Source organism: Columba livia, chromosome 5 (assembly GCF_036013475.1).
Source record: "Columba livia isolate bColLiv1 breed racing homer chromosome 5, bColLiv1.pat.W.v2, whole genome shotgun sequence".
Classification (NCBI taxonomy): Eukaryota; Metazoa; Chordata; class Aves; order Columbiformes; family Columbidae; genus Columba; species Columba livia.
In genome coordinates, this window is record NC_088606.1 from 3,166,154 (window position 1) to 3,192,953 (window position 26,800).

At 48.3% G+C, this 26,800-nt stretch overlaps 2 protein-coding genes across 4 annotated transcripts in view; one reads left to right on the forward strand and one right to left on the reverse strand.

Moving 5' to 3' along the window:
- SLC35F4 (solute carrier family 35 member F4) overlaps positions 1-26,800 on the forward strand; it is a 137,389-nt gene that overhangs the window by 45,370 nt on the left and 65,219 nt on the right. Inside the window, exon 2 of one of the 3 annotated variants that reach the window (XM_065063085.1) lies at positions 22,515-22,694. The exons of the other annotated variants lie outside the window; for them this stretch is intronic. The gene's annotated coding sequence lies outside the window, so the exon portion shown is untranslated. The remainder of the gene's footprint in view (positions 1-22,514; positions 22,695-26,800) is intronic. 3 annotated transcript variants of the gene reach the window in all.
- LOC102097464 (inositol 1,4,5-trisphosphate receptor-interacting protein-like 1) lies at positions 8,691-10,533 on the reverse strand. The gene has a single exon (XM_021289935.2). The coding sequence runs from the start codon at positions 10,505-10,507 to the stop codon at positions 9,170-9,172; it is 1,338 nt and encodes a 445-aa protein (XP_021145610.2). The 5' UTR covers positions 10,508-10,533; the 3' UTR covers positions 8,691-9,169.

Genomic DNA, 26,800 nt, shown 5'->3' on the forward strand with positions numbered 1-26,800 from the left:
CAGTAGCAGTCAGGAGAAGGCAGCATCATGTGTAGCATCATGTAGGGTCTTGCATCTGGGCAGGAACAACCCCAGGTTCCAGTATAAGTTGAGAAACAACCCATTAGAGAGCAGTGTAGGGGAAAGGGATCTGGGGTTCCTGGGGACAGCAGGGTGACCATGAGCCAGCACTGGGCTTTTTATCAGGAGAGACTTCACAAAGATTCAACAGGGGAAAACATATGAAACAGTGGGACTGACTGAAAAGGAGTGCCCGCTGCTTGTGACTATTCTTTTATTTTCTGAACAGGATGATTGGCAGTTTGTCAGCAATGGTAAGTGTAGCAGAGCCTGTCATAAGGCTGAGCGAGGGGCAGAGGACTCCTGAGGTCCCTTCCAGCACTGTCTGCTGTGCTTTCTGGCTTTTTTGGGTGTCGAGGGTTTTGATTGCGGGGTGACAATAAAACCCTGGCAGATGTATTGTTAACCTCCTCTCGCCTCTGCTTCCCCACTCAGCACAAGCGATCAGGAGAGACAGAAGGACAGAGAGAAGAGAGCTGGAAAAATTAAAAATGTTTTACTAATGCTACCAATAAAAATTGAGAAAATAATACAAAATATACAAAACCAATCTTGAAAGTCTCAGCAACTGCTGGGCTGGCACCCGAAGTCCTGGACTGGACTCTGCAGCCAACCGGAGCTGGATTCAGTCTGTCACTGGCCTCAGTTCACAGGGACGACTAGCAAGGTCCTCTCCTAACGTTGGCCATAAGGAAAAGGGACGAGATCCTCGTGATCTCCCACTTTTATATGAAGTATCACGTGAATGGGATGTTATACACAGTTGGTCAGTTTCTTGGTCACCTGTTTCTCATTGTCCCTCTGGCGAGATGTGCGTCCGTTCTTATCAATGACCTTGCATTCCATTGCTGTGTCTACCAAAACATGCATCTGGCTTTCAGGAAAATGCAGCAAATATGGAGCTTTAGCTGACAGGCAAATTCAGTAAAAGAGAAATTTGTTTTCAACAAAACCAGGACATTAGGGCAGGTGGATTTTGGAGCAGAACAGGCTTGTGGAGAAGGGTTGTTTTCAGGTGACCCAGAAGATGCAGTTGATCTTCCCAGGGGGAAGAATAAGATGAAGGAGGAATTGTCACTGTGAGCAGGTTTAAGCTCCTTCCTCCTCCTCTTCTGCCCTTTCTCACCATGTTCCTGCTTTGGCAGCCGAATTGGGCTCAGCAGAACCACCAGCGCATGTCCATGGTCATTTCTCATGCAAATCACTGTTCCTGCTCTGGTGGAAGGTGGAGAAGGATGGGGAATGTCCTGCTGCATGTGTTACCAGCTGGGATGGGCTCTGAAGTGCCTGTGTTTGATGATGGGGGCTGAGGGGCTTTCAAATGGCAGAAGATTGAACTGGGAGAGTGGTCTGAAGGCAAATTTTAAGGGATTTGGAGGGGTCCAGCTTGTGGCCCTACTTCTCCTTGTCCATGTGGTGCTTAAAGAGTCCCTGAGGCACAACATTAGGCTTAAGGTGACAGCTCTAACCCTCAGCAGGTTCTTGTGGGGGGTGGAAATGAAAAACCCAAGTCTCAGATGACTTTTGCTGCATTTCCAGCGTGTAGCACTGAAACACTGCAAGGTACGTGCTGCTACTTTACTTGCGTATGACCCAGTGCTGTGCTGGTTTAACTCACTAAGATGGCAGAAATCAAACGTTGGGGGAGAGAAGGAAGCAGGAATATTCTTTTTATTTCGTTCATCTAGCAATTTTAAACACCGGGAGATGTGCAGGGAAGAGCTGAGACTATGTGGCTGGAGGCAAAAGGAGGATTGCTGTGGAAAGAAGAACAAGGGCAGGTAGTGGGTGCAGAGATCTTTTTCCTAATGGTCACAGTGCAAAATACACCCCTGGCTGCACAAATCCTATGGGGGATCACACAAGCACATTGCACCAATATCTCAGGTTCCCAGAAGAAGAAAACCCTAAAGAAACCCTTTGAGCACCTGGGGAAAGGGGCTGGGCTGAGCTTTCTGTCTATGGAAATGTGCAATGCCTGTTCTGTGCTCACTTTCCCCTTCCTCTTATTCAGATCAGATAACGCTGCCCCATCTCAGCTGAATAATTTTAGTATTCACATGCTTGTGCCCTGCCAGGCGAAGGACTTTGGTTATCGAACAAGATAAAGCTGTCAGCCCCTGTGCAGCAAACGACCTCAGTTCTTAATCTTCTTCACTCAAAATAACAAGTTACTGTATGAAACATTGCAGAGAAAATGCGTCTGAGAAACTGCACAGTAAATCCTGGCTTCAGGCGGATGAAAAATGTTGTTAGAGTTTATTTCTTGACTGTATTTTAGCATAATTTCTTGGGAGACAATTGAGATTGTGTGTTGGTGCAGTTCACCTTGTTCGTACTCAGTGCCTTATTTAAAACAAGCTAGATGCAGATCTTGGGGTTATTTGGTCTTAGAAATTATTCTTATTGGAATAACAATTAATGATTAGCATTAAGGTCCTATAAATCCCATCAGTAATTAGTTAGTATTGGAAGTCAGAGAACTGATGCAAGAGGCCAGTGTGGAGCGGCAAAGCCATAAGATTTGCTGGCTCTGCTGTTCTGGGTTTGCTTATTTCCATGCCAAGGGGACTCGAGCGTGTCCAGTGTTCCAGTATAAGTTGGGGAATGACCTATTAGAGAGCAGCGTAGGGGAAAGGGACCTGGGGGTCCTGGGGACAGCAGGGTGACCATGAGCCAGCACTGGGCCCTTGTGGCCAGGAAGGCCAATGGTACCTGGGGTGGGTTAGAAGGGGGTGGTCAGTAGGTCAGAGAGGTTCTCCTGCCCCTCTGCTCTGCCCTGGGGAGACCACACCTGGAATATTGTGTCCAGTTGTGGCCCCTCAGTTCCAGCAGGACAGGGAACTGCTGGAGAGAGTCCAGCGCAGCCACCAAGATGCTGCAGGGAGTGGAGCATCTCCCGTGTGAGGAAAGGCTGAGGGAGCTGGGGCTCTGGAGCTGGACAAGAGGAGACTGAGGGGGGACTCATTCCTGGGGATCAATATGGAAAGGGTGAGTGTCAGGAGGATGGAGCGAGGCTCTTCTGGTGACAACCAATGACAGGACAAGGGGCAATGGGTGCAAACTGGAACACAAGAGGTTCCACTTAAATTTGAGAAGAAACTCCTTCCCGGTGAGGGTGGCAGAGCCTGGCCCAGGCTGCCCAGGGGGGTTGTGGAGTCTCCTTCTGTGCAGACATTCCAACCCGCCTGGACACCTTCCTGTGTAACCTCATCTGGGTGTTCCTGCTCCATGGGGGGATTGCACTGGATGAGCTTTCCAGGGCCCTTCCAGTCCCTGACATTCTGGGATTCTGTGATTCTGTGATGACTGGAAGTCAAAAGGCACAAAAAGTACCAAGGGAGGTTTTCAAATGCATTTTAGCTTTGTGTTACTAATTTTTTTTTATCCCAAGTGCACCAGATTTTTTTCTTTCCCCTACCTCCAAACGAGGCCAAATCCTCCTGTTTCCTAGATTCTGCCAAAACTGAGCAGTCATTTTTCATGTAATCCCACCTTGCACCTGTGATGAGGACGTGCCGCAAGTTACTTTGCATGAGATTTTTCAGCAGTTGTTGATGATGAACCTGAACTGATTAAAATAAGTCCCCAGTTTCGTTGCCAATTAAACAATATAACTTGGCCCAACTTCCCAAACGTGGCTTAGCCAGCAGCTACGTTCACAGAATCACAGAATTGACTGGATTGGAAAAGACCTCAGAGATCATCGAGTCCAACCCTTGGTCCAGCTCTAGTCTGTTTACTAGATCATGACACTAAGTGCCATGTCCAGTCTCAGTTTAAAAACCTCCAGGGCCGGTGAGTCCAGCACCTCCCTGGGCAGCCATTCCAATCCTGACCACTCTCTCTGCACAGAATTGCTTTCTCATCTCCAGCCTCAATTTCCCCTGGCAGAGTTGAAGCCCATGGCCCCTTGTCCTATTGCTGATGCCTGGGAGAAGAGCCCAATCCCCCCCTGGCTAGAACTGCCCTTCAGGTAGTTCTAGAGAGTGCTGAGCTCAGCTCTAAGCCTCCTCTTCTCCAGACTAAACAAGCCCAGCTCCCTCAGCCTCTCCCCATAGGGCTTGTGCTCAAGTCCCTTCCCCAGTCTTGTTGCTCTTCTCCGGACCCGCTCCAGCACTTCAATCTCTTTCCTGAGCTGAGGGGCCCAGAACTGAACACAACACTCCAGGTGTGGCCTCCCCAATGCAGAGCACAGGGGAAGGATCACTGCCCTTGTCCTGCTGACCACGCTGGTTTGGATACAGGACAGGACACCATTGGCCTTCTTGGCCACCTGGGCACACTGTTGGCTCCTCTTGAGCTTCCTGTCCATTAGTCCCCCCAGGTCCCTTTCTGTCTGACTGCTCTGCAGCCACTCTGTGCCCAGCCTGGAGCGCTGCAGGGGGTTGTTGTGGCCAAAATGCAGGACCTGCCACTTGGCCTTGTTGAACTGAATCCCTGTGATTTTTTACTGATTCCAACCACCTTCCCCTGGCAATGGGACTATAGACAGAGGAAAATGGCAGATGTGGCACTTTTTTTGTGACATGCGCTCACATCCATTAGGTGATGGGGTGGAGATATCTTTCAGGAAGATGTGCACAGATGCCGGAACAGTCAGGTGTAGCAAAATGGAAATTTTGGGGAGGAAACTTGCAGGGAGACCTTTGGAAAGGCTGTTATTAGTTGTGTTGGAGCTGCTCGCCAGCTTTGAGCCTTTCAGATGAAGCAGACAGCTGTCCCAAGAGAAAGATTGGGGGTTTTTGACCAGCTATAGTTCATCCTTGGGTAGAAAAGTCATGCAAAGTGGTTGGCACTGCTGCAGGAGCAGCCCAGCTTGCACCGTATCCAGGTAATGAGAACTTACATTACACCAACATACAGCCTCAGCTACCCTGTTTCCCCCGAAAATAAGACAGGGTCTTATATTAATTTTTGCTCTGAAAGATGCTTTCGGGCTTATTTTCAGGGGATGTCTTATTTTTCCATGAATAACAATTTACATTGTTCTTGAACAAAAAAACCTACATTTATTCAAATATAGTCGTGTCATCACATTCTGTTCCATCTGTCCTGCTGCAATCTATTGCCAATTAATTTTACTTTTTTACATGTATAACTGCCTGGACACTATTTAAATTGACTTTTTCTGTGAACTTGAACTAGTGCTTATTTTTGCAGTACGGCTTATATTTTGAGCATTCTGAAAAATCATGCTAGGGCTTATTTTCAGGGTAGGTCTTATTTTCATGAAAAGTACTTGTCCACTACGCCACACTGATTGCTTCTCTTTCCTGTGACCCTCGCCAAGAGGGACTAGTGACCTTGGTGATAATTATATCTCTCTATATATGCCTTTGTATTCTGCTCCTTGAAGTGTCTGAAAGCTTCCTCTTTGATGTGAGTCTGCTCACCAGAATACATTATATCTTCCCAAAAGAAGTACTGTGCTTGTTATAATTACCGCAGAAGTGCTGAGCGTTTTCGAGTGCTTTTCATCATCCCCAAATGTGGAAATAGATGACTTGGCACTTTCTTTTTACTGCCAGCTGCTAAGGAGGCCAGTTCTGGATTAGTGGAGCACAGGCGGATCCATTGCAAAGGAAAGGTCTGTGATGGTTGTAGAGCACTGGTGCTGTTTAAGGACCACGACTGTAATGCTGGAGATTGTGGTTTCTCTCCTACCTTGTATATAGACTTTGTTTGTTTGTTTTTGTTTGACTTGGTTTCTAATTGCAATCAGTTTTTAGGAGATGTGCTGGCACTGCGGCCTAGCGCCTGGTAGAAGAAATGGTTGTTCGTACTGTCAGTCATAGAATCATAGAACAGTTTGGGTTGAAGGGACCTTCAAAGCCCATCCACTGCCACCCCTGCCATGAGCAGGGACATCTTCACCAGCTCAGGTTGCTCAGAGCCCCGTCCAGCCTGGCCTGGGATGTCTCCAGGGATGGTTCAGCCACCACCTCTCTGCCCAACCTGGGCCAGGCTGTCACCACCCTCAGGGCAACAATTTCTTCCTCATGTCCAGCCTGAATCTCCCTCCTTTAGTTTAAAACCATCACCCCTTGTCCTATCACCCTGCTAAAAAGTTTGTCCTCTCACTTGAGGCAGGTGTAAGGAAACTTCATGGCTTGTTGAGGGCTCTTTCTGAGGGAAGAATCAATGAAAAACCTTTGGGCCTCAGTCGCCCCTTAGTGAAGGGGCAGCATACAGGTTAATTTTTTGACTGACCAAGTGAAACCCCCCAGTGGGACGGGGCCTGTGTGCTGTACAAATACACAGCAGACTGATGATGTCTTAATAATACTCCAAATACTTGTCCCAGTGCAACACTTGTTGTCATCTTCACTGTGGAATTCTCAGATTCTTATAACAGATATTTGTTTGTCTTGATACCAGTAGAAGCAAACTCCAGTAGTGATCTGTCCTGGAGATTTTAAACTGGGGTGCACATCATCTAAGCCAACCCACTTAATCAAGACCAGGCAATTTGGCCCAAAGGTGCTCCCCAGCCAAATGTTTGAACCAGAACTTTTTTCCTTCATTTTATTAAAGAGTCTTGGTTTTCAGTGTTGTACTCAAACCAGTCTCTGGCTGTCTACAGATGAATTTTGGTCTCCAGAATGTATCTTCTCCCTTCAACTTCCAACAAAAGCATTGAGAGCTACTTGCAAAAAATCAGCATTTCAAATTAAATCCCCAGTGACAATTCTCAAGAGAATACGGCTCCCCAGACAGTTTAAATCAATTTGTTGTCCTTAGGAAGAAAGCATGCGGCCTATGAATTTAGGGAATGGGACATAGGGTTTGCTGAGCTGCACAAACATATTATGAACACGATAAAGCCAGAACATTATTTGCATGCAATTTAAAAACTAAAATTTCACCAAGCCTTTAGTAAACTAATTAATCACTAAGGAAGACTAATACTCTGGAACACAGAAGTTTCTCCAGCCGGGTTTGTTCCTTGCACTTTACCTAAAGACATTTGTGGTTTGCTGGAGAAACTTCTCCTTCTGCTTAATGCTACTTTTTAAAAATAGCCCTGGTCCTTAGTAGCTGGAAGCGCTCGAGTGTCAGATTTAATGACACTATATCAATTTGGCTAGTGAAAGAGAGTGCCTCTCCCTAAAAGCAAGCTGCACTTGTGGAAGGTTTGCAAGTTATTAAAAAATGGGCTTACCTCAAATGAGGAATGTTGCTGAATGAGCTTGATATTGTTCACTGCTTTGGGATTCTCCAGGGGATGGAAAATCCTATTTTACTGGCCAGCTTCGACTTCTCTGCTGAGACTAATGAATATTTTTACTACAAGACCAGCAATGCTGGTCCCTTTCCCTTCTCTTGTTTCTTTGCTGCCAGATGATGAGAAGCTGGAGGCCAATTCTGACACGTACTTCCAAGGTTGGTGGTGGACGATCCCTAATGTTGGTTCACACAAGTTCATTTTGCTGTTAATTGATACTGTTTTGACCTTTATTAACCCTTTCATCTGGAATTCCTTTGGAGTCTCGTTCTATGTATTGCTGGCTGTTCATTCACATGTTTCAAACGCTTGTTGCAATAATTCTTCTTTTAACCTCATTTTCTCAGGACACAAAGCAGTGATGTTGCTGTCATTGCATGTGTGGTGCTCCCCAGAATTTTAGAAACTCTTGGACCTTTGTATCTCTTGGAATCTCAGCTGAATTCAGATTCAAAGAGAGATTCTATTTGCTCGTTCTGCGCATACAGCAGGCAGGGTAAGGAGAGAAGTCCTCAGCACCCAGCTCTGGGAAACTACAGTGTGAACTCAACCCTTAGACGTCAGAGGAACAACAAGCAGATGGTCCTTATCCACTTCCTAATGACAAGAAATGCTTTAGTCTGAGTTCACATCATCTTGGATATGAAAACTAAGTAACTGCAGGAGACAAAACCTTCTTTTATGGCAGTTATTTCCCTGATAGTTCTAAGCTTTTTGTGGGTTATATGCATGTTTAGTGAAGAAATAGTGACATTATGGAAAAGCAGGTGGGTCAGATTTCTCTCCAGGAAGAAGAGCAAGGATTTTGTTGTTCCTGGAGTATCTTGATTCTGAATTACTCTAGCAAAAAGAAGGGTACCATTGCTGCGGATGCAGGAACAGGTCTTGGTGTGCAGGAATCTGTGTGTAAACCTGGGGAGAAAAGCTGGTGCTCTGCTGGTTTGTACCAGGGCTTGTTCTGAGCTCAGGTCTAGCAGTCCAGAGTGCTGTGAGCTGGTGCTTTGACATGATTTTAGAGATGAGCAGCATTTCTTCACAACAGAGCTGGCCTGGGTTTAATTAGGGATGTTTGAACCCTGCCTGGATGTGCCCACATCAGTGTGTGTGGTCGGCAGAGTGGCAGCTTGAGGAGAGAGGTGCTTTCATCACCAGAGATGGCACATGAGTGTGGTGGCTGTGGCATGATCCTTAATGACAGTGACTCATCAGGTCGTCATGGACGTCTTTGTGAGGCAAGGTCTTGTTTGCCAGGGGTTACAGGGCTGCATTCTGTAAGAAGCTGCACCCTATGCTTGTGTTCCTGGAGCAAGTGATGCATAGACACAGATGCAGCGTTTATTCAAACACAAGTTTTATTGGCAACTTTGCACATGGCAAAGCTCCCAAAAGGAATGGACGCTCTCGAAGTCAAGTGTGCGGTTGCTGTGCAGGTGGTAACGGAGTCTCTGTCACAAGCCTCCTCGCGATGGCCTCTTCAGCTGCATCGGGTCCCACTCCCCAGCGTGTGCTTTTGCTGGGCAGGAGAGGTGCAGCACCAGTTCCCACTGCTGACTGATCAGCGTGTTCCCCGTGTCCAGTGTGCTTGGTTCTGTGGCACCAGCTCCCTGGGGAGTGTTTGGGGTGGGCAGAGTGTCCCCCAGGCCCCAGAGGACACACAGAGTCACATGGAGCCCTTTGTCCCCAGTGTAGACATCACCGGCTGCTGCGCTGGGGAGACCATCGAGAGGGGAACGCTGCCACTCCTGGCAGAGGGCTGCTGCACACGGTGTTCCCTTTCCTTTCTCTGTCCTGCATTCTCCCCTCTTTTCTTTCCTGGAAGACACGGTCGCCTGCTGGCAGCTGTGACCTGCGCAAACACAGCTCTGTGCAGGAAGACCTCTTTCAGCGTCCCTGGAGCACCAGTGTACGAAGCCGATGTCGCAGCATCAGAAGCTCAAGCCACGCGTTCTCACAGGCATCAGAATCCTGCTCCAGGTGGTAGAAGAGGTTGAGCGGTTCAGCCGTTCGCATAGCCTGGGGCAAGATGATCTCCTCAGGCACTTGGTCATTGCCAATGAAGAAGTGGTTCAGGCATCCATCTTCCAGGCAGCTCTGCAGGTACTGCAGAATGTCCTCCAGCCGCTCCAAGAGATCCCTCCTGCTCCAGTCTGTTGGGGGTATGATGGTCAGCAGGTGCATCACGATGGTCTTTAAGGTGCAGGTGGAAAAGTCTGTGTCCAGCAGGCTGCGGGCGCAGAGCTGCAGGCATCTGAGGTGGATGCTGTCAGGGTGTGCGTGCCTGGCAATATGCCTGAAGAACTTCATCTCTGCCACAGCGTAGCTCTCTGGCCACATGGTGCTTGGGGTGTAGGCGGCCTCTGTATTCTGGCTGCTCACGAAGATGTCCGAGTCGCCCTGCCTCACCCCAAACATCAACTCAATGAAGAGCCTTTTCCCCCCGCCTTGTGTCACCTGGAATTTGCAGGAGCGGTCGGAGGGCAGCACTGTTAGGCGGTGTGTGGCTGACTCCGGCAGAATCCTCCAGGAATGTCTCATCATGTCCTGGAAACAGCGGGCAATTTTCTGCACATCTAGGTAGGAGTCAGTGCAGAGGTCGCGTAGGATGCTGGGGCCCTCGTTCCTCCACTGCTCCTCCTCGTGGTCGTGGAGGAAGCAACGTGTCTCTCCTGCCGGCCGCTCCATCTCACAGGTACACACCAAGTCCACACGGACGCAAAAGTTCCTCACCGGCCCCAGGTGGCTCGGCTCCAGGTGGAAAGTGTGTCCACGGGGGGGCTTCAGGAGCACAAGCAGGCGGTAGGTGATGTCTTCTTGACGGGGACTCCAGCCTTCGAAGGCGCTGCCCACCTCAATGGCATCTTCCAGCACGTGGTACCAGGGATCGAAGAAGACATACTTGAAGAGCAAGATGAATCTTTCCACCAGGTACTTAACAGCCTCGCTCTCTCTGTCCCAGTTCTGAACTGGCCTCTGGATTTGCCGCGCCAAAAGCCTTCGCAGGTCGTTTGCACCTCGGAGCTCACGGCTCCGTTTCCTGAGCCACCAGCAGAGCCCCAGGAGCAGGACCAGGACTCCAGCAATGGCCCAGCAGTGCCAGGGCTGTAAGGCAGAATGGAGCAGGGATGCCCAAGCAAAGCCGCTCTGCTCGCGGCTCCTCTCCTCTACCTCCTGCCACAGCCGAGTCATCTCCCGGTTCAGCATCTCCGCACGCTGCTCCATGCGCTCGCGCGTCTCCTCGTCCGGCTCATAGCCGACCGACTGCACGTTCAGCGTAAGAATTTGCCAAATCACGAAGAAAACGTCCAAAAAAGCCATGGCCTGCAGAGAAGAGAGACAAGGGGCTCAGTGGGGCTGGGCGGGATGGAGGGTGCTGGTGGTGGGGAGAGCAGGACAGGGGCTGCAGGGAGCTGGGGGCAGTCAGGAGCGGGGCCGAGGCAGCTGGGAGGCAGCAAGGGCTGCCCCGGCCCTGGTGGCGGCTCCGTGCCCTGGCCAAGGTGCTCCCGCGAGCGGCCGGGCCCTCCATGCAGGCTGAGAACCCACCCCCGGGGGCCGCGTTTCTGCCCCGGCCCCGTCCAGCCCGGCCTCCCCCCGCCTGCGCACTCACCGCTGGCCCAGGCCGGACTGGGGCAGCGCTGCTGCTGGCGCCCCTGATAACCGCCCCGTGGGGACTGGTCCCCTGTGATGTCACAGGCGCCAAAGCGCGTCACAGGCACGCCCGCCGGCCACCCCGCCTCAAGCAGAGGTGAGGGTGGAAGCAGGTAATGGGTGATATTGGGTGAAATCGCAGCCAGAGGAGGGTTTCGGTGAGGCCATTTGCTTTCGTAGAATGTCCTGAGTTGAAAGGGACCCACAAAGATCATCAAGTCCAACTCCTGTCCCTGCACAGGACAACACTTAATATTTTAATACTTAGTTGGGATTAACCTAACTGCATCAGCTTTGGGTATGGTGTTCCTCCTTTCAAATGATGGCATCTTGTTTTCAAGGACGGTCGCTGGCTTTTAGATTCACTACCTGAGTTGGGATTTCACTGCTAAGTGTGATTAGGGGGACGATGGGGCTGCTGAAATTCAGCAGGATGCTTGGGCAAGGTGGCACTTCTGGGTTCAGAACGTGAGCCTGGAAGGGATCTGTTTGAAGCCAGTGTTGTAGCACAGCTCGTGCTGCCTTGTGTGGGGTTAAATAAAACTGGGAGCTCGGTTTGTTTGCTCTCTGGGGAGCAAGTTGGATGTTGTGTTGGGAGAAGCTGTCAGGGCTGTGCATTTTGTGCCTCTTGCTTGTATCCATCTCTGATGTTCCGCTATGGAGGGAGTAGGTATTTAGCAGAGCCTGGAAAAGGCAAGGGAACTGTATTAGAATGATGCTGTAGTGCTTTTGAATGGTTCAGGTCGAACAACAGTTTAAACTCTGATTTGTGATACAGAGCTGCATCTCAGAGCTGTGCTCAGCACAACACGGGGAGGTGGATTCCACCTGCCCCCACCATCCTTGCAGTACCTGGGATCTGACTTGTGTCCTGCAGATTTCAGAGCAGTCTTTCATAGAATATATGTAGTCCAACCTCTGCCATGAGCAGGGACATCTTCACCGGCTCAGGTTGCTCAGAGCCCCGTCCAGCCTGGCCTGGGATGTCTCCAGGGATGGTTCAGCCACCACCTCTCTGGCCAACCTGGGCCGGGCTCTCACCACCCTCAGGGACAACAGTTTCTTCCTCATGTCCAGCCTGAATCTCCCTCCTTTAGTTTAAACCATCACCCCTTGTCCTGTCCCAACAGGCCCTGCTCAAAAGTCTGTCCCCATCTTTCTTATGGGCCCCTTTTAAGCACAGAAGGTTCACAATAAGGTCTCCCCAGAGCTTCTCTTCTCCAGCTGAACACCCCAACTCTCTCAGCCTGTCCTCCCAGCAGAGCTGTTCCAGCCTCGGATCATTTCTGTGGCTCCTCTGGCCCCTCTCCAACAGGTCCATGTCTGTCCTTAGGTGGCTGTAAGTTATTCCAGTGTGTTTCAGTGCCTAAGGGTCCCCTTTCCCTCCTTGACCTTGATGAGAAGGCAGAACATATTCCTCTCTGTGTTCTGCATGCAGGATGTAATAGCTCCAAGCTGCCTTTTTAGTTCTGGTTTCCATTTGTGTTACAGCAATAAGGAAGTACTGAATACAGGCTAGATCTTTAAAAATATTGCTGGATAATCTACCAGGAACCCTCAGAGTTACCAAGGAATGAAGGTTGGAGACTATTCCACTGTGCTTACCTTTGATCTTGGGCTTTCTGCTGGGCATCGCTGTTGGCCCTCATTGGAGATGGGTTTCCTGCCTGGATGGACCTTTAACCTGACAGGTTCCAGTATAGGTTGGGAAATTACATATCAGAGAGCAGTGTAGGGGAAAGGGACCTGGGGGTCCTGGGGACAGCAGGGTGACCATGAGCCAGCACTGGGCCCTTGTGGCCAGGAAGCCAATGGTACCTGGGGTGGGTTAGAAGGGGGTGGTCAGTAGGTCAGAGAGGTTCTCCTGCCCCTCTGCTCTGCCCTGGGGAGACCACACCTGGAATCTTGTGTCCAGTTGTGGCCCCTCAGTTCCAGCAGGACAGGGAACTGCTGGAGAGGGTCCAGTGTAGGGCAACGAAGATGATTAAGGGAGTGGAGCATCTCCTGTGTGAGGAAAGGCTGAGGGAGCTGGGGCTCTTTAGTTTGGAGGAGACTGAGGGGTGACCTCATTAATGTTTAGAAATATATAAAGGGTGTCAGGAGGATGGAGCCAGGCTCTTCTTGGTTGTAAACAATGATAGGACAAGGGGTAATGGGATCAAGCTAGAACACAAGAGGTTCCACTTAAATTTGAGAAGAAACTTTTCTCAGTGAGGGTGGCAGAGCCTGGCCCAGGCTGCCCAGGGAGGTTGTGGAGTCTCCTTCTCTGCAGACATTCCAACCCGCCTGGACATGTTCCTGTGTAACCTCATCTGGGTGTTCCTGCTCCAGCAGGGGGATTGGACTGGATGATCTTTTGAGGTCCCTTCCAATCCCAAACATACTGTGATACTGTGATGGTAGAATTGGTCTTGCATTAATTTTCACTTGCCCAAGGCAATGATAATCCCTGCTGTCAACAGGCTGTAAAATATTTTGGGAGTTTGACTTATCGCTTAGTTCAGCGCTTGTTATTTTTTGCAGGATGCACTTGGTGATACCATAGAATGGGCTAAACAAAAGGGGTGATGGGCAGAAGTAGGTTTGTGCTGGGAGGATAACTTTTACTGGCCATGTGATCTTTTTCACTTCTTATTTGAGCTCTGAATATCTGTTAGGCTTTGGAGATGCTGTAGGACATGGCCTGACTGGAACGTTTTCTTTCAGGAAGGGTTTGTCCCTAGAAACGCATGTATTTGGTGTGAACAGATATTTGGTTTTCCACCTGTCTGCTGTTTCTGGCACATTCATTATACATGGAATTGGACACTGATCTTTGCAGATATTCTGACCTCATGGTGACTGGCTGTTCTTTGCTTTTCTTTGTTTTATGTTGTCATGTTAAATGGTTTTCTGCTCATCCTGGTTCAGGCCAGGAAGCTGCTTCCTGCACAGCCCATTTCACAAAGCCTTTTGCACGGCGATTCTTCATTCTGTCTGTAGCGTGGTTACGTTTTTCCCTGTACCTTTGGCTTTACCAGGAATTATGGTCGTGTCCAGCCACTGTCTGTGTTTTATTCATAAGGAGACCCTGTGACCACAGAGCAATATTGCCTCATGAGGACTGTGTGTCTTTGAGGTACTTTAATCAGTTAGCAATGGTTTCCTTCCCTCCTTTGTAAGTGGGTAAGATGCATATGTGGATCAAGCAATTGTTTTTAACGTTTTTTTCCTCTTCAGCTACATTTTACACTTTCAAGATTGCACATGGCCAGCTGGATGCAGATAGCTTCCAAAGACCAGTTTGTGAACTGGAGAACAGTTCAGCTTTGCATTCATAGAATCACAGAGTCATTTTGGTTGGAAAAGACCCTCAGGATCATCAAGTCCAACCATTAACCCAGCCCTGGCACTGCCCCCTGTCCTGAGAACCTCATGTCCGTCTGTCCAGCCCTCCAGGGCTGGTGACTCCAGCACTGCCCTGGGCAGCCTGTTCCAATGCCCCACAGCCCTTTGGGGAAGAAACTGTTCCCACATCCAACCTCAACCTCCCCTGGCGCAACTTGAGGCCGTTTCCTCTCATCACTTGTTCCTGGGGAGCAGAGCCCGACCCCCCTGGCTCCAAGCTCCTTTCAGGCAGTTCAGAGATCAGAAGGTCTCCCCTCAGCTCCTGTTCTCCAGCTGAACCCCCCAGGTCCCTCAGCCGCTCCATCACACTTGTGCTCCAGCCCCTCACCAGCTCCGTTCCCTTCTCTCAACTCGCTCCAGCACCTCAAGGCCTTTCTTGGTGTGAGGGGCCCAAAACCGACCCCAGGGTTTGAGATGCAGCCTCGCCAGCATCAAGTACAGCGGGACGGTCACTGCCCTCCTCCTGCTGGCCATACTGTTCTTGATACATGCCAGGATGCTGTTGGCCTTTTTGGCCAGCTAGGCACATGCTGGCTCGTGTTCATTGCTGAGGGCTGGGCGTCGTGAGCTTTGCGTTGTGGAGCAGTTCAAATGCAATTGTTGGGTCCCCGGGCTGACTGAGGGTTCGGGCAGGAGATGCGCTGAGGTCTCCAACCAGCTGGCAAGCAAGAGGTGGTACCTCTGCCTTGGCTGGATAGACACAGCATCCACATCGTGCGGTGTAAACATCACTTAGTGCCTCAGCGGTGGCTTTTTGGTGACCTGCGTAGCTCAGATGGAGGAAACAGGACTCTTAGACCTCCGTGGGCTTTTTGTGGTGCTGCCTCTGCTGCTGCATCCCTTTGGAGGAGTGATCTGGCCTTGTCTCTCAAAACCAGCTCTCTGCTTGGGCTAGGCACTGTTATAATCCTGGTCGGTTCAGTGATCCAGTTAACAAAACAGGCCCTCAAGTGTGACGCGGCCGAAGGGTGGAAGCGGTGGGAAGGGAGAGCATGGCATGAATAAATGTTCAGAAAGGGAAGGCAAAGGATGGAAATGCTTGAAACTGGCTTTTCTGCCCAAACTGGCACCTTGTCGAACCATCCCCGTGGTGTGAGTCAGATCTCTGCAGCTTGGCTGGGCTGGATGTGGAAAACAGATCCGTCTCGCCCGTGTCCCAGCGCGGTCACCGCTGCGGCAAGCCAAGAGCGCGGCTGAGCTCAGCAACCCGACAGCCGCTGTGGCAGCACCAGGCACAGCAGCTTGCGGCTGTTCCCAGCAGGTAGTTTGGTTTATATATTATTTATCTTGTTTGCAGGCAGGGAGCTCGCTGCCCTGTCAGCGCAGCGGGGAGCGGCACCGTGCTGGGACTTTCATTCTGGACTTCAAATGTGGGTTTTGAATGCTCCAAATGTTCCTCTTCTGCCCTGAATCCAAGCTAGTTTATTGAGTTTTGGGGGCCTGGCTTTTACCTGTGGTTCGCAAAACTTGCTGTATGTGAACAAAGCAGGGTTAAAGTGCTCCAGAGAATCCAATCTGAAGAAAAGCACAGCGCTGGTTTTTAAGGGTGAGTGTGACAATGCCAAATACATAGAATCATTTTTGTTTGAAGACACCCTTAAATCACTGTGCCCAACCCCTGGAGAATCCAGGCTGCTGTCTTTCAGTGTTCCTTAGAAGATGAGCACACAGTGTGATACCCAGGGCTGGGTTCGGTGCGTGTGCTCAGATTTGTCTGCATTTAAGGATGTAGTTCAGTGTTTGCTGTTCTCTGCTCTGCTGCCCTGGTGAGGCTGGGACTCAAGTGGTCTGAAGTTTGGGCCGTGTAGGACCTGTTGCCTTCATGCTCTGGGTTCGTGCACCAATTCCATGCCCAGTGTATGAGATGCGGCAGCTCTGAAAGGGTTACACAGCTCCCCCGATGTTAAACATTTTGCAGCTTCTGTGGGTTGTGCAGAGATATTAGATAAGGTGATAATAATGTGTATTTAGGGTTCTTTTGACCTTCTGTTGCTGCCTGCCTTCCTTCTGAAGATGGATTTCTTTCTTCTAGCAAGTCTGGCTGCAGATGCTCCAATGGTCCCTACTGGTCCTTGTCAGCCAAGTATTTTTTCAATGAAGAAGCGAGCATCCGCTTACTCGAAAATCCCCAAATAAAACCAGCAGGGACCAGTAAAAAAACGCCACTGAAAATTCATATAGGCTTTATTGCACTTTCCAGGAGGCCCTACACTCTTCAGTTATTGCTTACAGAAGTTTTCCACTTATTAGAAAAGCCTTGATCGTGTGAACTAAAAGAACGTAAGGCTACAAGGGCACAGGGTATATGTGCAGCCTTCCAGCATCTCTCTGCTCCCGAGAGATGGTTGTGCTGTTCCCACCCAGCTTCTACAAGGTGTCTTTACTGATCACGGGCTGTTCAGCAGGGCAGAGTCCCAGCTTAATCAAATAATCTCCACTACCTCTGGTGTGATTGTCTATATCTGACTATTTATAGCCCAATACCACGTGCGTCAGGCATGTGTCCCAGATTGTGTCTGAGAGTATGTTTGATAACAGATTTACAACTGTGGGAAAGAAGCGCAGTGACGGGCACAGAATTTAGATGGTGCTGCTGCTGCTGTGGGGCATATTTGTGTTTCCTAAGGATGTTACAGAAATGCAGGGGTGCTGCTGCTTAATATATTCACTTTACCCCATCTGTGATTGTACCCTTGACGGGACATGGGAAACGGACTAACAGTCGTTTCAAGAGATACATCTGCTGCTGTACCTGATTTCTGGGGAAGATTTGTGCAGAGAGACAGTGGATTCAGCTGGTACATGAGCCTATGTAGGATACAGGTGGTACCAGGTGGATGTATATGTTGAAGGCATACAGACGTACCTGCCCGGTTTGTAATCCTCTCTCAGTTGAAATCCTGACATCAAGACTAGATATCTTCAATGTGGCAACACAAAAATGGAGCTGAGCTAAAGCAGAAAGCCACGAGTGAGGTTCTGCTTTGTGTGAGCAAGCAGAATGGATTTTTCCAATGGGATGGCTTTGAAGGCAAAGAAGCGTAAAGATTATAAAACCCTCCAAAGTTTGCTCCTGCCTACGGCTGTGAGGCTTGGAGTGACGCCTTGTGACCCTCCTCCCTGCAAACTCTGGGGCTTTTTGCTTAATGCAAAGCTGGCAGAAATATTGGCAGTTGATAAATTAGCATCTTTATTTGTCATCTCAGTCAAGACTGCTCTTCTTTGTAACAGATGTGGACAACCGGTGAGACTGCAGGCAAATGCTTGAGCGCTGGTTTCATCTGAATTAAGAGAGGGAAGATCTACCTACAGAGAAGGAATAAATGATACATACGCTAATTTTTCCCCCATCGCTTCTGGTTTTCTCGGTCACAGGTGGAAAACTTCAGCTGCAGCTTGTGTACGACCATTTGAGCTCCTTCAGCTTGAAATGTCAGGGAAAGGGCTTGACAAGGTGATTCGTGGAAGATAATAGTTCTTTGAGAATTTCATGGAGAGATGGAACTGCAGCAGGAGTGGAAGCAGGGTACTTGGGTAGAAAAGGGATAAATCTGTCAGAGAACAAGGCGTCATCTGTTCCCTTGCTCTGAGAACAGCTTGTTTTTCCAAGATCTGTCCCTTCACACGGGAGAGCTTTGTCAACAAAAAAAAGGAGGGGAAAAATGCTAAAACTTCCTGCGTAACCTACAATCCCCGCTGGTCCCGAATGAAATGAGATGTAAGCACCTCTCTGCCTTTAAATAGCATATGGGCAATCAGTCCTCAGAGCCTGGCGATAGCATCACTAACACTGATTGGATTCAGGGAATTAAACAAAAGAACTAAATCTGTGCTGCTTTCATCTGCATGTGAATGGCTGAGGGAAAAAATCAATACTTGTTAGCTAAATAGGGACAATATTGTCAGCGCTGAAAGTTATTTTCCATTCTCTATACTCTATTTAGAGCTTGCGAATGATCTTGCGTCTGCTCAGCTGAGCCTTGGCAGAGGAGACAAAGGATGTTACCGGGCTTAAGGCTGGAAATGGGACTGAGGTTTGGTTTTAATTCCCTGCTGTTCCACAAGCTCCTCATGAGACTGTGGGAATATTTTTAAGGTTTCTGCAAAGTTTAGGCAACATGTCTCTCTTTTACATGTCACAGTAATTTAGGTGGGGAACACTTGTGGACTGGAAGTCTTCATTTATAACCAAGTTCGACTAAGTCTGTCTCCTTTTGTTCCCGGTGGATCTTCCTCGGTTTTGGGTTGATGGCGGTGCCTCATCCTTCTGCTGCATGATCTACTCCCACTGGTTAAACTGGGAAATCAGAGGGGCCGGTAAACATCGTTGTGACTCTGGTCATGGCCAAGAGGCCTCAGCTTTTCCCTTTGTGTAACTTCAATATAAACTCAAGACTAACAAGCAGGCAAGAAAGGTGTCTCTGCCTTTTGTCCATGCCAGCTATAATCTGCACCACCTTAACAGGCCGAACACTCCTCAGTGATTTATAATTAACAGAGACACTTTCAAGGGTTTGTGGCTTTTTTTATTTTGTTTCTCATTGGTCCTGCCTATGTTTGAAGTGGCCTTATCTGTGTTTAATTTTGCCTCGTGGATTCTTGAAGAGAAACACGGATTTAAGCAGTCCAGAAGAAAGATTAAGCCATTGTTTTAGCTGATCTTCATGCAAAGGAGACTGCCTGCTCTGCCTGTCTTGGGTTTCAGAAATTCTATTATACTACAGCATAACTTGGAGGGAGGATTTAAGTGATCATGTTAGCAGCCCACCTTACACTAATCTTAACTTTTATTTGCACGTGGTAAGTCTGCTGTTGGCAAAATAGCTTTTTTGTTGTTATTGCCTTGAAAAATGAGTCCTGTCATTTGCTGTGCTGCAGCATGAAAGCATTTTGCGGTTTTCTCTCTGAGGAGTTTTAACAGTGTCTGTGACTTGGTGATTGTTTCCACTTTGAACCCAACATCCACCTGAGCCAGAGCTGTTGCTAGGAGGTTTCTGGGAACTTCACAGTCGCAATATTCTCCATGGAGTTCTTGCAGTGTACCTGGTAGAGCTGCGAGGTCTCTCATCACTGGTGAGTTCTTTGGGACATTCCTTTGAGTATTTGATTTGTCCTTTCTGACAAAGCTTCCTGCCAAAATAATTTTCTTCAAAGACACTGAGCCCCTTAGTCCAAAGCCGCTTGAGGTCTTAGAGCTCTCAAAAGCCTTCAAACGGTGGCATTTCAGCCCGTCTGCTACCTGCAGAATGATCTCATGTATTTCCCAAAAGACAGTCACAGCTCATCTCCCCTGAGACCTCATTAGAAGATGAGAAGACCTTCCTCTGCAGACTTATGGCTTGGCTTTCATCAGGAGACAACATAGAATCATAGAATCATTTTGGTTGGAAGGGACCCTCAAAATCATTGATCCAACCTTGACCTAAACCCGTCACTAACCCATGTCCCTAAGAACCTTGTCTCAGTGTCTTTTAAACCCCTCCAGGGATGGTGACTCCACCACTTGCCTGGGCACCCTGTTCCAGTGCTTCACAACATCCTTCACACCTGGGGTGGTGTGAGACCTCTCGAGCTGTCCTGCCGTAGAGCAGGAGGGATCCAGTTAAACTTGGTGCCAGCCAACTCTGCTGCAAGAACGTTTTGTGCCCATGTCGAGGGTTTAGATTGCGGGGTGACAATAAAACCCTGGCACATACATTGTTAACCTCCCTCTTCCCTCCTCCTCCCCCTTTCGGCCCTTCCTCTCCCCACTTCCCACTCAGCACAGGCGATTGAGAGGGACAGAAGAACAGAGAGAAGAGAGTTGGAAAAATTAACAATGTTTTACTAATGCTACTGATAAGAATAGAGAAAATAATACAAAATATACAAAACCAATCTTGAAAGTCTCAGCAACTGCAGAGCCGGCACCCGAAGTCCTGGACTGGACTCTGCAGCCAACCGGAGCTGGATTCAGTCTGTCACTGGCCTCAGTTCACGGGGACGACTCGCAAGGTCCTCTCCTAATGTCGGCCATAAGGAAAAGGGAAAAAGGGACAAGATCCTCGTGATCTCCCACTTTTATATGAAGTATCACGTGAATGGGATGTTATACTCAGTTGGTCAGTTTCTTGGTCACCTGTTACTTGTTGCCCCTCTCACAGGATGTGAATCCGTGCTTATCAATAACTTCGCATTCCTTTGCTAGGTTTACCAAAACATGTGTCTGGTTCTCCAGGAAAATGCAGCTAATATGAAGCTTTAGCTGACAGGCAAATTCACTAAAAGAGAAACTTGTTTTTAACAAAACCAGGACAGCCCGGCCAGGGATCTCTGGCTGCCATGTGCTGCTTTGTAACGTGTAGCAGTGCTGGTGATTTAATGCTGCTCTGTCCCTGTGGACTCGGATCAGGAGGGATGAGAACAGAGCAAGAGCCTCATGAAAAGGCCCTTGATTTTTGTTGGAATCACAAGATTGCTGGCACTGTCTGGAGCGCACCAGGACCCAGCAAATCATTTCTCAGAACTTACTGCCCTTCTGGAGGAGAGAGGCTTAAAAATTTGGCTTTCTTTACGTCTTTGGAGGAATGGTGGCTTCAGGGCTATTGTGACATCAGTACAGCGCAGTGGATGGTTGTAGCAAATCCTTTCCCTGAAGGAGCTCTCTGACATCTTTGGTGTGTACAGAAACTGCCTGCAGGACTGTTGTTTGCTGGGGTGGCTTGGAAGAGCACACAGGTACGGAAACTGGTTCCAAAACGCTCTCTTGCCCTGTGGGTTATGAGGTGTTCTGCCTCTGATCTTCACAGGCCAAGCTTTGGTGCCGATGTGCTATCTCTACTGGACCTCTTGCCCTTCAAGCTAGTTCTCCTCTGCGTGTTTCCTCCTTTCCACTTTCCTTTTATTCTGTATTCTTTTCCCATGGCAGTTTCCAGTGTTTCTCACCAGCCTTTTAGTGAATTTTTGTGGTGTCTCTGCTCCTCTGTCCTTATAACCTGCAACGTCTCCTTTCTTCTTCACCAAGTGTCCTTTGTGCTTTGCAGGCATTTCCCAATGACACCCACAGTCGTTAAGGTGAGGTTTGTAAAGCTGTCTTTAAAGTCATTCCTGGGCCTGATGTCTGCTATGTGCTACATTTTAAACCTCTGGTTTTAAAAATCATCACAGGAAAGCTGAGGAGCATCTGCTTCGCTTTCACAGACAGAATGTCAGCAAGCTGCTGGGGTGACCAAAATGATGTGGTCATTAAATCACTGCGATGTTTGCCATTGTCAGGTTGAAGTTCTCCCACTCGAGCCTAAAAATAAAGCGCTTTCAATTCTGCATGTGCAGGCAAACCGTCACTTTATGTTAAATGGATTGATTAAATGTTCTGCTTAAGTGTGCTCAGTGAAGCAAGCACCACCAAAAACGGATCATCTTCTCTGCTGGAGCATCCTAAGACTTTGAAGAAATCAGAGGGTCTGTTTAGGCTTGGTCTTGAGCATTCAAAATTGGCTGAATTTTGCCAAACTTAATCCTTTTCATGGAAGAGCCACTTGCTATCCAGTATGTATAAATGCCAAAGTGGCTAAAACAAATTGGCATCAGGTACGTGGTGGATCCTGTGCAGCAGGTTTCCACTTTGCCCTTGAAAGTCTGTGATTTCCTGCCGATGCCAGTATAGTCCTGTTTGTAAGTGAAGCAAGAACTCAGCAGTTGTTTCCACATTGGCTGGATGGCCTGGCAGTGGGAGAGATCGCTTGTACTTGGGTGTCGTGAGGGCTGACAACTTCCCTGGCAGCGTGAGCTGCTGCAAAGCTTCCATTTTAATTGTTTTAGTACAGAAATTGCGCTCATAACTTTAGACCTTTCTTCAGGTGAAGGTGGATGCGGGTGCAGGCGATCGCTACCTGTGATAACTGCTCTGATAAGGCAAGGTGGGCGATTACACCGGTGTCACAACTTTAATCAGAAGATTGAAACTACTAAACCTACCTGGTCAAAATAATATGTTTTGAAGTCGTAGCTCAAGCCTTCACTTTGTTTAACCTTGTCTTGAAGGTTCAACTGGTATCTTAACACTATAACAGAACCAGTTTCTAGAAGGTGTGTTCTTGCCTTCCTCGGTTTTTGTTGCTTTTGATATAACAGATGGATTTCAATGTCTCCTTGCTATAGCATTTGCTCTAGATTTCTCCACCCCACAGACGCTTTCATGTGTTCTTTTCCCCAGAGAAGACAGATGAGTGTGGTCAGAAGACCCTGAACAACCTGCACAACCCCTGCAAAAAGCCCCTTGGCTCTTGGCTCATCCTCAGAGCAGCATTTTGGAGGTTCCAGAGGTGAACAACTTCCGATGAAGCAGTCCGGTCAACTGCACATACACAATTGTTTTACAGCTAAGTGAGCTGAGGTGATTTTTATAAGCTGCTCTTTTTTTTGAATGGGGACACATTCACATGTTGTTTAAGGGCAGGTTTTCAAACACGCATGATTGTCCTGTTGGCTTCTGAGTGAAAGGTGCCTGTTCCAAACCGAAGGGCTTTGGGGAAGTTCCTGCTCTAGTATTTATCGCTGTATCCAGACAACCTAATCTGCATGGACGTTGCTGTGCTAGATTTCTTATTGACTGAATACATCTCATTTTTATAATTTTAAGTGGAGCGTTGGCTTTACTTGGGCTGTTTGGTGAAAGGGTAGAAAAACCCAGTTGCGTCTTTGCTGTGCCACTTGAGGACCTTCTGGTCCCTCTGGACTTTGCTACAACCCTCATCACAACTACAACGGAGGAGCTGGTCAGGGACATCCTTTGCTTCGGCAGGTGAGTTTTAGCTCTGAGCATCATCAGCCGCCCACAGCTCGCAGGTGTATTTCTCACAAAGCAGCATCTGAGTGCTGGAGCACTGGGAATCACCTGAATCTCCTGCCCTGTTATTTACTGATGCTCAGGGAGGTCAGTGGCTTGGCTTCTCCTTTCACCGTTTGCTCGTGACACATGTAGAGAATTAGGGTGCATTTTCAGGTGGCTTTGTCCAAATGTGCTATATTATTTTCCTCTTTCCAGATTGAATTTAAAAAAAAAAAAATGAGTTTTCCACACTATTATAAGCTGTTTCATGTAAAGCTGGAAGAGATGAAACATCACATAGTGTAGGACCTACAGATATTCTGAGCTGGTGGGTGCTCTCAGAAGAGCCAGGTCACGTAAGTAAGAGCAGCCATTTAACTGCTGTGAATTGCTCTGGCTTAGGTCAGGCTGAGATCAACTTTGATTAGAGAATCGTAGAGCTGAGAACAGCTCGCTGATTAATGCTCAGAAGATTCTTCTGGAAGCAAAATTTGAATTGATATTTTTAATGGGTTCTTGAGGCAAAAACGTTTTGAGGCATCAGTCTGGGTGTGGGCTTGTTTCCTTACAGTTTGTATTAAACCTGCAGTTGATGTTCCGGGGCCTAAATATGTTTATAGGTTCTATAAATGAAAGAAAGAATAGTCTTGGGATATTTTACAGATATATTAAATATCAGCTATGATATGACAGCGATAAACACATCAGACTGTGGGCTACTGGAATCATTTATATCCTGCGGATGCAGAGGCTTCGTACATCACTGGGCTTTGTGCCTGACAACTGCAAGGATGTTAATTATTATGCTATAATTCATCAGCTGAAGTGTCTTGCAGCACTGTTATTAAGCCAAATTCCAAGGCCTTTGCTAGGTCATTAAGCAGAAAGTAAGACTAATTTACTCTGTTATTAATCAATGAATTAAATATATTCTGAAGTCTGGTTTTAAAAAGCAATGTACTGCTTGGGTGAAAAGTGAATAAATTAAGTAAAAATGAGTAAAAAGAACAATAAATAACTCTTCATATCAGTTTAAATAATTTTGGAAAATAATTATTATTTCTGCAGAGCCGTATGAGCCCAGACCAGTTCCTGATTTGAGGAGCTACAGGGCTGACCAGAAACAGTGAAGAATTTGCTGGAATTTTACCCAGTAAATGAGGTCCTGATCTTGATCCATGATCTGCCCCCTTCCTCCTGGCTTGTGGCCCTGCCATGGGATGCATCTGGGGACCCTCTTCACTGTCCTGATGTGGACAAGGCATCAGTTTTTCAACTCTCCCCAGGCTTAGCTTGAACTTACAAGCTTCTTGATCTTCTTGGCCTTGGTTTCAGGGCCCTCGGGTTCACGTTCTACCTTGGGTAAGGCCTTGCACTCAACAAATGAGCTGTGCAAAGGGTGGTCGTGGTCATCTGGAGATGATTTGGTCCCAGCTACCTGAGTGAGCTTGTTGTCGGTGGTCAGTGAGTCACTTTGTCTCAAATCCCGTGATCTGAGTTGTCCTACAGCCCCTCTGCTCTCCCTGGTGCTCACGTTACTCCCTTCTCCCTTGGTGTGTGACTGACCAGGGCCAGGCCAGTTTTCACATGTGATTTTCCAGGTGGCTCCTGTGGCATCAGCATGGTGTGACCTTTCAGGAGAAGCCAGGTCCTTCCCACTGGAAGCACTGGTCAGCTCCCAGTTTATCTGTGGAGCATCTCCTGTGTGAAGAAAGGCTGAGGGAGCTGGGGCTCTGGAGCTGGACAAGAGGAGACTGGGGGGTGACCTCATTCATGGGGATCAATATGGAAAGGGTGAGTGTCAGGAGGATGGAGCCAGGCTCTTCTCGGTGACAACCAATGGTAGGACAAGGGGCAGTGGGTTCAAACTGGAACACAAGAGGTTCCACTTAAATATGGGAAGAAACTTCTTCCCAGTGAGTGTGGCAGAGCCTGGCCCAGGCTGCCCAGGGGGGTTGTGGAGTCTCCTTCTGTGCAGACATTCCAACCCGCCTGGACACCTTCCTGTGTAACCTCATCTGGGTGTTCCTGCTCCATGGGGGGATTGCACTGGATGAGCTTTCCAGGTCCCTTCCAACCCCTGACATTCTGGGATTCTGTGACAGCCCATTAGGCTCTGGCAGGGGAAAGGAGGAGCCTCATAGAGGTGCAGGCTGCTCCAGGACATCCTGCAAGTTAATGGGGTTAAAATTGGAAGTGCCAGCTCAATGGCTTCCCACAGGGCCAGGAGGTCAAATTTGGGAGCCTGTCAGCTGAGCCGTTTCCAGTTTTCTTGACCTGCTTTTGCATCAGTATCTGACAGGCTCAAATCCCACAGTACTGAAGAATTACAGCAAATATTTACTCTTCTTTCTGTTGTGGCAGCACTGGAGAGGCTGTCTCTGACGTGTGAAGTGTGTTGTGCTGAAGCACTGCTCACACGCTTGGATTTTAGAGACGGATCCTGCCCCAAGAGGATCCAATTCAAGCGGGCAAGGAAGCTGCAGAGAGGTGAATGTATTAGGGCCAAGTCATGAGGGTGTCTGTAGCTGAGGCAGATATTAAACAAAAGCCCCACGAGCTCTCTTCTTCTGCAGACCGTGGTACCTTTTGCTGTTTCACCGGGCTGGAATGAGAAGAACACATTTTGTAGGCTCACCATGTCTGCCATCACCCCACCAAGTGATGGGAAGTTGGAGAATGCTTTACTGTTGTTTTGGTTGTTTGGGGTTTTTTTTATGTTACATAAGTCTGTAAGCTGCTACGATCATTAGAATGAACTTTTCCCGGTATTTCAAACCCAATCGCTTGTTTTGACGTTCACAATCTGGCTCTTCGCTTGTGCTTTTCCGGTGGTTGTGTTGAAAGGAGCAGCCCATGTTCTCCCATTCTCTTTACGTGACTTGAAAAGAGAAGTTCAGGCCTCCGTTAAATTCCCATTGAGAGCCAAGCGCTGGAACGTGAGCTAGGTAAGATTTCACCCGTCTTTCCTAATATTTATAGTTCAGTGATATAGGAGAAAAGCATTCCAGCCCGTTCTAGGCCAAGGAAGGAGGCACGAGCGTGTGAGCAGGAGAGATGCAGCAGGGGACTGACAAGAGCTGCCGGTACCGGAGGCAGTTTTACTTCTACTGAAGCGTCTATTTCTGGCTCATGCATATTATGGCACAGATATTTCCCAGAAGATAATGTGGTTTTTATTTGAAGCCAGCTCTTTCTGCTGACTCCAGGTGGAACGTCAGGGTATTTGGGTTATGGGCTTGTGTGTGCGAATCACCTTCAGTAGCATGGGGAAAAGGGACCCAGTTCCACTCTGGATTTTTTGTAAGGCTGAGCCTTGCGATTAGTGTGATCAACCTGTGGCTTTTGAGCCAGATGTGATTTAAGCACAATACAAATGAGGTGGTTTTGTGCAGCTGGATCTATGCTGAAGGAGATGCTGTGGGATGAAGGGGGAACTAAGACACTGTTGACCAGGGCCACACAACAGCAAGGGCAGCCCAGCATCATCACACAGCGTGCTGGGGAGCTGCTGAGCGCTCTTTGGAGATAACTTTGTCTTTTGTTCTCTGAAGAACATAGTCACTGGGTCTCAGCTGAATGGAAGTTTGGGGTGTGCTGCCCACAACACTGACTTCCCTGTGGTAATTTGTTGCTGTTTAATTAGAATCATCAAATAGTTTGGGGTGGAG